The 15,000-nt window shown below is 34.9% G+C and overlaps 2 protein-coding genes across 2 annotated transcripts; both read right to left on the bottom strand.

Annotated features, from left to right (window-relative positions):
• Nucleotides 1-1,619: 1,619 nt before the first annotated feature.
• On the bottom strand, nucleotides 1,620-3,190 carry LOC113830486 (keratin-associated protein 19-3-like). Its single transcript, XM_070125053.1, has 2 exons — nucleotides 3,165-3,190; nucleotides 1,620-2,036 (listed from the first exon to the last, which is right to left on the bottom strand). Exons 1-2 carry the CDS (start codon nucleotides 3,174-3,176, stop codon nucleotides 1,620-1,622), a joined length of 429 nt encoding a protein of 142 aa, XP_069981154.1. The 5' UTR covers nucleotides 3,177-3,190.
• Nucleotides 3,191-12,944: 9,754 nt separating this feature from the next.
• On the bottom strand, nucleotides 12,945-13,795 carry LOC138862602 (prismalin-14-like). Its single transcript, XM_070125052.1, has 2 exons — nucleotides 13,643-13,795; nucleotides 12,945-13,384 (listed from the first exon to the last, which is right to left on the bottom strand). Exons 1-2 carry the CDS (start codon nucleotides 13,793-13,795, stop codon nucleotides 12,968-12,970), a joined length of 570 nt encoding a protein of 189 aa, XP_069981153.1. The 3' UTR covers nucleotides 12,945-12,967.
• Between the last annotated feature and the right edge of the window lie 1,205 nt (nucleotides 13,796-15,000).

Here is a 15,000-nt window from a genome sequence, read left to right as displayed (position 1 = left end):
ACATATATATATATATACATATACACACACACACACACACACACACACACACACACACACACACACACACACACACACACACACACACACACACACACACAGACGCACACACACACACACACACACACACACACACAGACGCACACACACACACACACACACACACACACACATATATATATATATATATATATATATATATATATATATATATATATATATATTGGTATAGCTATGCATATATGTATGTATATATGTATGTGTATATTTATGTATATAAATGTTTATCTATGTTTATATATTAGACATATGTATGTGTATATATAGATGTATAGGTATATATATATATATATATAAATATATATATATATATATATATATATATATATATATATATATATATATATATATATATATATATATACTTACATTAAATGTTATATATCAGTGATACATACATACATATGTAAATGTGATATATATATATATATATATATATATATATATATATATATATATATATATATATATATATATATATATATATATATATATACGCAGTATATGTATATATATATATATATATATATATATATATATATATATATATATATATATATATATATATATATACGCAGTATATGTATATATATATATATTGAATATGCATAAACACACATATAGATATCTATATATCTATATCTATCTATCTATCTATCTATAAATATGTTCATATATAGCTTTATATCTATATATGTGTATGTATACATTATATATATCCATATATTCATATATATATATATATATATGTATGTATGTATGTATACATATATGTATATATCCACACACACACACATGCACACACAAGGATATATTAGTATATATAGAATACCAAATTTAGTCATTTTGGAAGAGATATTTTTCACCTTCTATTTCAATCTTTTCATATTACAGATTTCTTGATCTGTTTCATATTAAATATTTTCAATTCTGTGAATTTCACATTCTCCTTTTCCATCGCTTAAGAAAAATGGTAACTACTATATATATGTATTTTAATGTATCTACTTATTATGATATATATCTATGAATATATTTTCTATAAATTCCCGGGATTATCCAAGACCAAACACATATACACACGCACATATATGTCATTAGAATTATTGTTTTTACCAATCCTAAATATCAGCTCCATTTGAAATTTTCAGATCTAAAACATCAGAATTTCCATCCTTAATTTACGCGATAAGTTTCATACTTTTACAAATTCATATTTATGTTGATTCGTTATTTATTTTCATTAATCAGTTAGCTTGCTCATGATGAATTTGATGAAAAACATCAATCATTCGTTAATATATATATTATTTTCCTTGAAATCTCAGCTGTCAGTACTGAGATGCATCTATGCAATCAATTAATTATTTTTATTTTAAGCTATTATAATTCCTTTTATAAATATGGGATATTTTTATGAGTTATACCCTAGAAAAGGTTCTGCACATGTTTAGTAGCATTGCTCATCATAATATCGGTTATGCAAGGAGTTGAAGTTAGGACGACAGTCAGTGCATGTCTTTATTTTCTCTTCGATATAGCTTCATGTTCCAAAGAATTCATCCATAGTATCCATAGCCAAAAGGTCGGAAAAGGCCGTAGCCAAATGGACGGTAGAGGCCAAAACCATAGGGTCGGTAGAGGCCATAGCCATAGCCTCCGTAGTGAGGCTCTGGTTCGGCCTCAGCCTCCCTCTTGCCGATGCCGTGGGTGTGGACGTAGGAGTGGGCGTGAGGGACATACAGGTGTCCGTAGGGGTAGCCGTAGCCTCCATAGTGTCCTCCGTAGTAATGTGGTTCAGCTTCTGGTTCGGCTTCACGTTTCCCCACAGCGTGTACTTGCACATGACCTCCAGGAACGCCGTAGCCATAGCCATAAGCGCGGTAAGGGTGGACGTAGTGTCCAGCATATCCGTAATGGGGTTCAGCTTCCCTCTTCTGCTCTGCTGCCACGGCGACAGCCAACAGAACCAGGACCTGGGAAAGAAGTAGACAGTTACTTTCTTAGTGTATATCTGAATGAACAGTGAGAGGGAGTTGATAGTATGCAAATGTTCTGGGATCGGTTTCACTCATGTAACTTTTTTGCAAGCTAATTTGCGTATGTATATTTTTCTTCTAAGAATAAAATTTGTTGATGCTTATTTTATAAGTTTTCACCCATAACATTCAGAACAAAATGGACAATAGAGACCAAAATCATAAAGCAAGTAAAGGTAAACAAAGTGAGGTTCTAATTTTACATGCATATGGATATGTACATGATACACGGTATAGAACATGTTTAAATGGAAATGGATAGCTTTGGAAAACAAATTGTCTAACTTACACAAAAGTAAAGTCCCAGTGCATACATATATTAGGTTGCAGCAATGTCATTTATGCAAGCGAAGGCTGGGTTGCCGACGTCAGGTGAATAGTATATACATTGTGTAAGCATTTCCACGCAACGTGTAATCACAGGCAAATGCATAAATATGTAAGTATCATGAACATAATATCTAATTACAAACATGTCTCTACAAAATACTTCTATCCCCGCGACCACTCACCTACTGACCACACACATATACACACTACCTTGCGTTTCTCTACAGGACGCATTCATACAGCATTGATACACCTGCTCCTCCATTTTCATAGCAGTCAACGTCTGTGTGGTTTCTTTACAAACTAATATTATTTGTCTTAATCCATTTTCTCTAGATTTTACGAACTATGATCTATCTACTTGTCTATTGGATTTTTTTATCATTGTTTTTTTTTTTCTTTCCTTTTTTCTTAGTTTCAGAAAGTGAGAGAGACATCCAAAACTCACGTCCTTCTTAAGGCAGCTTTTCCTAAACAATCCTGCATTTCCATTTTACCCCAGAATAAATTTATCCAAACATTAGATTGGGTCGATGAACTGCTAGTGAAATCATAGATTCATTATACTTCATTTTGCATTATGCAATTACTAAAGGCAAGAGAGGAACATTGTCATCCTTCGAAACCACTTATGGTACTCGAAATCACCGCAGCACACAGTTTGGGATCCGCTGCTCTATCATTTTAAAACGCAAGCAATAGTTTCAAACAACAAACCAAGCGCTCTCTGCTTACCAGGAACTTCATGGCGGAGGCTTCAGGGTGTGGAGTGGCGAAGGAAGGATGGACACGACTTATATACCATCTGACTCCGCCCACAACACCTGTGACCTCGCCTCCGTTTGTCTGGAGCGACAAGCAGGCGAGGTGTAATAGCACTGATGATCATCATGACCAAAGTCGTAATGCCTCATTTATTCTTCAGAGCTTAGACATTGTTGAATAAGTGGTAAGGTCATCCAAAATGCGTGAATTTTATTCTGACAAATTAATGATAATCTATATGTATAGTACATTTACTTACATACATTTATACATGCATATATACATGCAAACATACAAATACGCATATAAAAATGTATGTATATATGTATATACATGTACATATTTACTTATGTATACGTATACACATATATACATACATATACACATTTACATATATATATGCACACATCTATAAATGAACACACACACGTGCTTAAGTTTGTATGTATACGCTATATATAAATCTACACCCGTACATATACATACATATTTGTGATTGTTTTTATATCTATGTGCACATAAAGAGATTCACATTCACACACACGCACACATATTTGTATAGATGTTTATATATAGAGATGAATAACCATATGCATATATAACTAGATACGCACATGAATGAATATATATCAATATTCAAGCATAAACCTTTTTATTCAGAAAACAAACAAACATATATTTCTGTATTTGTGTGCGCTTTATATTTGTATATAGGTGTGGAAAATCGGCATTTGTATATATATATTTTACAGACATACATATATACATACACTCACCCCCCCACATATATGTATATATATATATATATATATATATATATATATATATATATATATATATATATATATATATATATATATATATATTGGTATAGCTATGCATATATATATATGTATATATTTATATATATGTATATAAATGTATATCTGTGTTTATAGATTAGATATATGTATATGTGTATATATAGATGTATAGGTATATATATATATATATATATATATATATATATATATATACTTACATATATGTATATATATATATATATATATATATATATATTGGTATAGCTATGCATATATATATGTATATATTTATATATATGTATATAAATGTATATCTGTGTTTATAGATTAGATATATGTATATGTGTATATATAGATGTATAGGTATATATATATATATATATATATATATATATATATATATATATATATATATATATATACTTACAATAAATGTTATATACCAGTGATACATACATACATACATACATACATATATATATATACATATATATATATATATATATATATATATATATATATATATATATATATATATGTATATATACGCAGTATATGTATATGCGTATATGTACATATATATATTGAATATGCATAAACACACATATAGATATCTATATATCTAGATATATGTTCATATATAGATATATACCTTAATATATGTATATATATATATATATATATATCCATATATTCATAAATATATATATATATGTATATATATATATATATATATATATATATATATATATATATATATATATATGTATGTATGTATGTATACACACACACACACGCACACACAAGGATATATTAGTATATATAGAACACCAAATTTAGTCATGTTGAAAGAGATATTTTTCACCTTCTATTTCAATCTTTTCATATTAAAGAATTCTTGTTCTGTCTCATATTAAATATCTTCAATTTTTTTGTGAATTTCACATTCTCCTTTTCCATCCCTTAAGAGAAATGGTAACTAGTATATATCTCTATTTTAGTGTATCTACTTATCATTATGAGATATATCTATGTACATTTATTCTATAAATTCCCAGGATTATCCAAGACCAAACACACATACACATATATATCATTAGAATTATTGTTTTTACCAATCTTAAATAAGTTTCATACTTTTACAAATTCATATTTATGTTGATACGTTATTTATTGTCATTAATCAGTTAGTTTGCTCATGATGAATTTGATGAAAAACATCAATCATTCGTTAATATATATATATATTCTTTTCCTTGAAATCTCAGCTGTCAGTACTGAGATGCATCTATGCAATCAATTAATTATATTTATTTTAAGCTATTATAATTCATTTTATAGATAAGGGATATTTTTATGAGTTATACCCTAGAAAAGGTTCTGCATATGTTCAGTAGCAGTGCTCATCATAATATCGGTTATGCAAGGAGTTGAAGTTAGGACGACAGTCAGTGCATGCCTTTATTTTCTCTTCGATATAGCTTCATGTTCCAAAGAATTCATCCATAGTATCCATAGCCAAAAGGCCGGTAATGGCTGTAGCCAAATGGACGATAGAGGCCAAAACCATAGGGTCGGTAAAGGCCATAGCCATAGCCTCCGTAGTGAGGCTCTGGTTCGGCCTCAGCCTCCCTCTTGCCGATGCCGTGGGTGTGGACGTAGGAGTGGGCGTGAGGGGCATACAGGTGTCCGTAGGGGTAGCCGTAGCCTCCATAGTGTCCTCCGTAGTAATGTGGTTCAGCTTCTGGTTCGGCTTCACGTTTCCCTACAGCGTGTACTTGCACATGACCTCCAGGGACAACGTAGCCATAGCCATAAGCACGGTAAGGGTGGACGTAGTGTCCAGCATATCCGTAATGGGGTTCAGCTTCCCTCTTCTGCTCTGCTGCCACAGCGGCAGCCAACAGAACTAGAACCTGGAGAAAAAAGCACATACGCTCCTGTTATGACTTTGAATTTTGCATTCTGAAGAAAGTTTAAAAAGAAAATTATTTTTTGTGATGCATTCACTAAACTATTTAAATTTTACTCTCGATCAGAAGCCTAATTAGTACAGTAATTTAATGTAATCGCTATTAATTTTAGAATCCTCGGTGCACAGTTTGGTATCAGATGCCTTAATATCTAAAGAGTAACTAATGATACTTTCATGAACATCGGAACAAAATCTTACCAGGAACTTCATGGCGGAGGCTTCAGGGTGTGGAGTGGCGATGGAAGGATGGACACGACTTATATACCATCTGACTCCGCCCACAACGCCTGTGTCCTCGCCTCCGTTTGTCTGGAGCGACAAGCAGGCGAGGTGTAATAGCACAGATGATCATCATGACGGAGGTCGTAATGCCTCATTTATTCTTCAAAGCATAGGCATTGTAGTATAAGATTCCGAAATGCGTGAATATTCTAACAAATTAGACGCTAAATTATATGTATGGTACATACATGGATACATACACTCATTCATCCATATATATATATATATATATATATATATATATATATATATATATATATATATATATATATATATATATATATATATATATATATATATATATATATATATATATATATATATATATATATATATATATATATATACATACATGCACACACATACATACACACATGTTTAAAAAGTTAATATTTATATTGATATAATATTATTTTTCTTAATCGGTTTGCTTGCTGATGATAATCTTGATATAAAAATCCTTCCTTATGTTTTTCCCTTGAAATCTCATCTGTTAGTGTTAATCATTAAAAGACTCATTACTGAATTTTATCTATGGAATATATATGAAATCTTTACATCTGTTTTAAAGTATTAAAATGTCTTTTATTGTTAACGGATATTTTATGTTATGCCTCAGAAAAGGTTCTGTATATGTTTAGTAACTTTGCTTATCACAGTGTCGGTTAGGCAAGGTAGTCAAGGAATATCTTTATTTTTCTCTTCGATATGGTCTCATATTGAAAAAAGATTCACCCATAATATCCATAGCCAAAAGGTCTGTAATAGCCATAGCCCATAGCCAAATGGACGGTAGAAGCCAAAACCATAGGGTCGGTAGAGGCCATAGCCATAGCCTCCGTAGTGAGGCTCTGGTTCGGCCTCAGCCTCCCTCTTGCCGATGCCGTGGGTGTGGGCGTAGGAGTGGGCGTGAGGGGCATAGAGGTGTCCGTAGGGGAAACCTAACATAGTGTCTGTAATAATGCGGTTTGGCTTCACACTTATATATCGACTGAGTTGGTTCTGTTGGCGGCAAACTAGACCCTCGCTGCTTACCAGGAATTCCATGTCGGAGTTTGTGGGTTGTTGAATGGCGAGGGAAGATGGATATGATTTATGTCTCTAAGTTATAACATCTGACTTCACTACACCTGTTGCCACGCCTCCAGTTGCCTTGAACGACAAAGAAATGGGATTTAGTATCAGATAAACACTATGAAAATTAAGAATTTAGCCTCTGCTATAATTCATTATTCACGATAACATGGAAATTGTTATAATGAATATGTATATATTATTGCGTATGAATATGTGTCTTTATTTGTGTATATATGTTTCTCTTCGTATGTTTGTGTGTGTGTGTGCCGTCGTGTTTATAAAGTCACAATTATATGCATGTGACTAAATAACCAGATATGTATACAATGCATGTATAGAATTAAAGCCTAGTTTTAACCACGTATCTGTATAGATATTATCACCCTTTTTATGGTAATATAATGACATCAGTTTGATGATTTTATGTAAAAAAGAGTTGAAACTCTAATCTGATATTGCAATATTCTGATCAAATATTAATTAGAGACACATACCCCGTGAATGTTTCTGCATGTCATGTCCAGTAATCCATATGATCTTATACTTAGTCTTTGTTAAAAGCATTTGAAATGGGGCTTTAATATCCGTTATGTAAACAATTTTATTGTATTTTTAATAGACCGAAGAAACAACAGCAGGACCGCCATAAGTGAATATAAATTACCAGCGTGAAGAAATATTACCTAAAGCAACAGTGTGGAAAGTGGAGTTGAGGGCCACTGCTGTTGTGAATGACAGCATAGAATATGGTTACAACCATGACGATCCTGGAGGCCTCGTGCATGTACGCTCTATAAGCCAATGTGAAGTTAAAGCCGACGCTGAGCTCTGTTATAGACAACAGAGAAGTTATGGCTTTCCAAATGGCAACCTGGATGGACGTGTTCATGTCTCCGATCTTAGGCATCGGTAAATGCGTTGATGCCGTCTCAGAATATTGGTAAACAGGCATATTGTATCCTTCCCGTCTTTTCGATTTCATCAACTTTCTTCTCCATGAGTTATAATCCTGCGCTAACAACCCTCAGAACTGAATAGTAGACAGGAATTAAGTTGGTTCCCTAACAGTGGAAAGCTTAAAGAAAGAATTTTGTTAAAGAATTCCAAGTTGTCTGATGAAAAAAAAAACAAAAAAAAACTAGTGCAATGGCATATAAGGAATTTATATAGTGTTGGTAAATGTTCAACTCCACCACAGACAGGGAGATAATAACCTCTATCTATCACATCTGGTTATCAAAATATTTTCGTTCGTAACCTAAAACTTTTATTTACTAAACTTAGGAGACAATCTCGTTATTATTTATGGACAGACGATTAGTTTACAAATAAAAAATCATCGTACTTGTGTTTTTTTCATACGCATATATCATATTATATAGATGTGCCTACGTCTATTCATGTGCACACACACACACACACACACACACACACACACACACACACACACACACACACACATATATATATATATATATATATATATATATATATGAATCTTTAGACATTTATGTATATGAACATATACATATGTATATTTGCAGTACAAATGTGTATGTTCAAACATTATGTATGTTCACATATGTGTGTGGGAGTCGAAATAATATAGATATATTTTGTCTCACACAGAAACTCTCTTTGATAATTTATAAATATTGATAGTATATCGACATTTGGCTATTAAACGTTCATTATTGCTCTCATTTTTTTATTCTTATTTTTCATGCTGCCATTTTTGCATTAAAACTTATTTCAGTAATGAGCTCATTGTTTTTAAAAGGCAAAATATATCTTGACTATCAAATTGTTGTTCTAGCTTTGGGTTCTTAATATTTAAATTCTCCACGTGTATATCATTGTTATTAATAACATGGTATTCATTGTTCATGGATTTGGAAATAAGATCAGAGTCAATGCATGTCTTTATTTTTTCGATATTGGGAATATGACGGAAATGATTTACCCGTAGTATCCATAGCCAAAAGGTTGGTAAAGGCCGTAGCCAAATGGACGGTAGAGGCCAAAACCATAGGGTCGGTAAAGGCCATAGCCATAGCCTCCGTAGTGAGGCTCTGGATCGGCCTCAGCCTCCCTCTTGCCGATGCCGTGGGTGTGGACGTAGGAGTGGGCGTGAGGGGCATAGAGGTGTCCGTAGGGGTAGCCGTAGCCTCCATAGTGTCCTCCGTAGTAATGTGGTTCAGCTTCTGGTTCGGCTTCACGTTTAGCTACAGCGTGTACGTGCACATGACCTCCAGGGACAACGTAGCCATAGCCATACGCACGGTAAGGGTGGCCGTAGTGTCCAGCATATCCGTAATGGGGTTCAGCTTCCCTCTTCTGCTCTGCTGCCACGACGGCAGCCAACAGAACTAGAACCTGGAGAAAAAAGCACATACGCCCCTGATATGACTTTGAATTTTGCATTGTGAAGAAAGTTTGAAAAGAAAATGATTTTTTGTGATGCATTCACTAAACTATTTAAATTTTACTCTCGAGTAGAACACTAATTAGTACAGTACTTTAATGTAATCGCTATTAATTTTAGAATCCTCGGTGCACAGTTTGGTATCAGATGCCTTAATATCTAAAGAATAACTAATGATACTTTCATGAACATCAATACAAAATCTTACCAGGAACTTCATGGCGGAGGCTTCAGGGTGTGGAGTGGCGAAGGAAGGATGGACACGACTTATATACCATCTGACTCCGCCCACAACACCTGTGTCCTCGCTTCCGTTTGTCTGGAGCGACAGGCAGGCGAGGTGTCATAGCACTGATGATCATCATGACGGAAGTCGTAATGCCTCATTTATTCTTCAAAGCATAGGCATTGTAGCATAAGATTCCGAAATGCGTAAATGTTCTAACAAATTAGACGCTAAATTATATGTATGGTACATACATGCATATATACATCCATCTATCCATATATACATGCAAATACATACACACATGCATATAAAGTTTATATTTGTATTGATATAATGTTATTTTCCTTATTCGGTTTGCTAGCTGATAATAAATTTGTTATAAAAATCCTTCGTTATGTTTTTCCCTTGAAATCTCAGCTGTCAATGCTAATCATTAAAAGACATATTACTGAAATGTATCTATGGAATTAATATGAAATATTTACATCTGTTTTAAAATGCCTTTTATTGTTAACGGATATCTTATGAGTTATGCCTTAGAAAAGGTTCTGCATATGTTTAGTAGCATTGCTTATCATAGTGTCGGTTAGGCAAGGTAGTCAGGGCATATCTTTATTTTTCTCTTGATATGGTCTCATGTTGAAAAAAGATTCACCCATAACATCCATAGCCAAAAGGTCTGTAATAGCCACAGCCCATAGCCAAATGGACGGTAGAGGTCAAAACCATAGGGTCGGTAAAAGCACCAGCCATATCCTCCGTAGTGAGGCTCTAGTTTGGCCTCAGCCTCCTTCTTGCCGATGCCGTGGGTGTGGACGTAGGAGTGGGCGTGAGGGGCATACAGGTGTCCGTGCGGGTAACCTAACGTAGTGTCCTCCTTAATAAAGCGGTTTGGCTTCACACTTAGCTAAAGTGTGTACATACGTCTATATGGCTTCCAGGGATACCACAGCAGAAACATCAGGTTAGTTCTGCTGGCGGCAAACTAGAATCTCACTACTTACCAGGAATTCCATGGCTTTTGGGTGGTGGAGTGGCGAGGGAAGGATAGTCATGACTTAGGCCCGTACTTTTAAAACCTTTCGCCAGTGCTGGCGTTCAATTTCGCCGGGCGATCGGGAATTTCGTACTATTAAAAGCATGGCAAGTGTTCGCAAGGCGATCTTTCGCCAGGGCTGGCGGAAGATCGTATTGGAACAGTCTGGCCCTCCCTTTCCCGTGATTGAATACCATGTTCTTGCTTTCAAATGATAAATTAGAAACATATTTGGGAATATAATATAGGAATCACATTGTTGCTATGGTGACGCTGTGCATAGATGGAAACAAATTTGCCTTTTTCGCGTTTTTCCAATCGCCGAAGCGCTAGTTTTAGCAGGAATACAAGGTGCTAGCGCTTGGTGATCGCTCGCCTTGGCGAACGTTGGGTTTTAAAGTAAGGCTTCCCTCGTTCAGATGATCGCCTATTTCCACGCCTCCATTTGAAATGGGGCCTTAGGGCATTTGAAATGGGACCTTAGGATCCTTTATGTAAACAATCTTATTGTATTTTTTAATCAAATGAAGAAACTACCGCCATTAGTGGATATAAATTACCAGCATGAAGAAATATTACCTAAAGCAACAGTATGGAAAGTGGAGTTGAGGGCCACTGCGGTTGTGAATGACAGCATAGAATATGGTTACAACCATAACGATCTTGGAGGCCTCGTGCATGTACGCTCTATAAGCCAATGTGAAGTTAAAGCCGACGCTGAGCTCTGTTATAGACAGCAGAGAAGTTATGGCTTTCCAAATGGCAATCTGGATGGACGTGTTCATGTCTCCGATCTTAGGCATCGGTAAATGCGTTGATGCCGTCTCAGAATATTGGTAAACAGACATATTCTACCCTTCCCGTGTTTTCGATTTCATCAACCTTCTTCTTCATGAGTTATAATCTTGCGCTAACAACTCTCAGAACTGAATAGTAGACAGGAATTAAGTTTGTTCCCTAACAATGGAAAGATTAAAGGAGGAAAGAATTTTGTTAAAGAATTCCAAGTTGTCTGATGAAAAAAAACTAGTGCAATGGCATATCAGGAATTTATATAGTATTGGTAAATGTTCAGCTCCACCACAGACAAGGAGATAATAACATCTATCTATCACATCTGGTTATCACAATATTTTCGTTCGTAACCTAAAACTTTTATTTACTAAACTTAGGAGACAGTCTCCTTATTATTTATGGACAGACAATTAGTTCACAAAAAAAAAAAAAAAAATTATCGTACATGTGTTTTTTATACGTATATAACCTATATATGTATATATATATATATATACATATACATATATATATATATATATATATATATATATATATATATATATATATATATATATATATATATATATATATGGATATGCCTACGGCTATTCATGTGCACATACACACACACACACACACACACACACACACACACACACACACACACACACACACACACATATATATATATAATCTTTAGACATTTATGTATATATGCATATACATATACATATATATATTTGCAGTACAAATGTATATGTTCAAACCTTCTGTATGTTCACAAATGTGCGTGGGAGTCGAAATAATATGAATATCTTTTCTCTCTTTCTCACACTGAAACTCTCTTTGATAATTTATAAATATTGATGGTACATCGACATTTGGCTATTAAACGTTCATTATTGCTTTCATTTTTGTATTCTTATTTTTCCAGCTGCCATTTTTGCATTAAAAGACTCATTTCAGTAATGAGCTCATTGTTTTTAAAAGGCAAAATATCTCTTGACTATCAAATTGTTGTTTTAGCTTGGGGTTCTTAATATTTAAATTCTCCACGTGTATCTCATTGTTATTAATGACATGGTATTCATTGTTCATGGATTTGGAAATACGAGCATAGTCAATGCATGACTTTATTTTTTCGATATTGGGAATATGACGGAAATGATTTACCCGTAGTATCCATAGCCAAAAGGTTGGTAAAGGCCGTAGCCAAATGGACGGTAGAGGCCAAAACCATAGGGTCGGTAAAGGCCATAGCCATAGCCTCCGTAGTGAGGCTCTGGTTCGGCCTCAGCCTCCCTCTTGCCGATGCCGTGGGTGTGGACGTAGGAGTGGGCGTGAGGGGCATAGAGGTGTCCGTAGGGGTAGCCGTAGCCTCCATAGTGTCCTCCAAAGTAATGTGGTTCAGCTTCTGGTTCGGCTTCACGTTTAGCTACAGCGTGTACGTGCACATGGCCTCCAGGGACAACGTAGCCATAGCCATACGCACGGTAAGGGTGGCCGTAGTGTCCAGCATATCCGTAATGGGGTTCAGCTTCCCTCTTCTGCTCTGCTGCCACGGCGACAGCCAACAGAACTAGAACCTGGAGAAAAAAGCACATACGCTTCTGATATGACTTTGAATTTTGCATTGCGAAGAAAGTTTAAAAAGAAAATAATTTTTTTGTGATGCATTCACTTAACTATTTAAATTTTACTCTCGATCAGAACACTAATTAGTACAGTACTTTAATGTAATCGCTATTAAATTTAGAATCCTCGGTGCACAGTTTGTTATCAGATGCTTTAATATCTAAAGAATAAGTAATGATACTTTCATGAACATCGAAACAAAATCTTACCAGGAACTTCATGGCGGAGGCTTCAGGGTGTGGAGTGGCGAAGGAAGGATGGACACGACTTATATACCATCTGACTCCGCCCACAACACCTGTGTCCACGCCTCGGTTTTCTGGAGCGACAAGCAGGCGAGGTGTAATAGCACTGATGATCATCATGACGGAGGTTGTAATGCCTCATTTATTCTTCAAAACATAGGCATTGTAGTATAAGATTCCAAAATGCGTGAATATTCTAAGAAATTAGACGCTAAATTAAATGTATGGTACATACATGCATATATACATCTATCTATATATATATACATGCAAATTCATACACACACATATATAAAGTTTATATTTATATTGATATAATGTTATTTTTTTCTTAATCGGTTTGCTTGCTGATGATAACCTTGATAAATAAATCCTTCGTTATGTTTTTCCCTTGAAATCTCAGCTGTCAGTATTTATCATTAAAAGACATATTCCTGATATTTATGTAATTTATATGAAATCTTTACGTCTTTAGTTTTCTCTTCGATATGATCTCATGTTGAAAAATGATTCACCCATAATATCCATAGCCAAAAAAAGGTCTGCAATAGCCATAGCCCATAGCCAGATGGACGGTAGAAACCAAAACGATAGGGTCGGTAAAGGCCATAGCCATATCCTCTGTAGTGAGGCTCTGGTTCGGCCTCAGCCTCCCTCTTGCCGATGCCGTGGGTGTGGACATAGGTGAGGGCGTGTGGCGCATACAGGTGTCCGTGCGGGTAACCTAACGTAGTGTCCTCCTTAATAATGCGGTTTGACTTCACATTTAGCTAAAGTGTGTATGTACGTCTATATGGCTTCCAGGGATGCCACAGCAAAAACATGAGGTTAGTTCTGTTGGCGACAAACTAGAACCTCGCTACTTACCAGGAATTCCATATATATTTAGTCCTTGTTAAGGGCATTTGAAATGGGGCCTTAGGATACTTTATGTAAACAATCTTATTGTTTTTTAATCGAATGAAGAAACTACCGCCATTAGTAAATATATATTACTTGCGTGAAGAAATATTACCTAAAGCAACAGTGTGGAAAGTGGAGTTGAGGGCCACTGCGGTTGTGAATGACAGCATAGAATATGGTTACAACCATGACGATCTTGGAGGCCTCGTGAATGTACGCTCTATAAGCCAATGTGAAGTTAAAGCCGACGCTGAGCTCTGTTATAGACAATGTTATGGCTTTCCAAATGGCAACCTGGATGGACGTGTTCATGTCTCCGATCTTAGGCATCGGTAAATGCGTTGATGCCGTCTCAGAATATTGGTAAACAGGCATATTGTATCCTTCCCGTGTTTTCGATTATTTCATCAACTTTCCTC

The sequence above is a fragment of the Penaeus vannamei genome, chromosome 9 (assembly GCF_042767895.1).
Source record: "Penaeus vannamei isolate JL-2024 chromosome 9, ASM4276789v1, whole genome shotgun sequence".
Lineage (NCBI taxonomy): Eukaryota > Metazoa > Arthropoda > Malacostraca > Decapoda > Penaeidae > Penaeus > Penaeus vannamei.
Note: the sequence above shows the minus strand (reverse complement) of the source record. Positions and strands in the feature narration are given on the sequence as shown.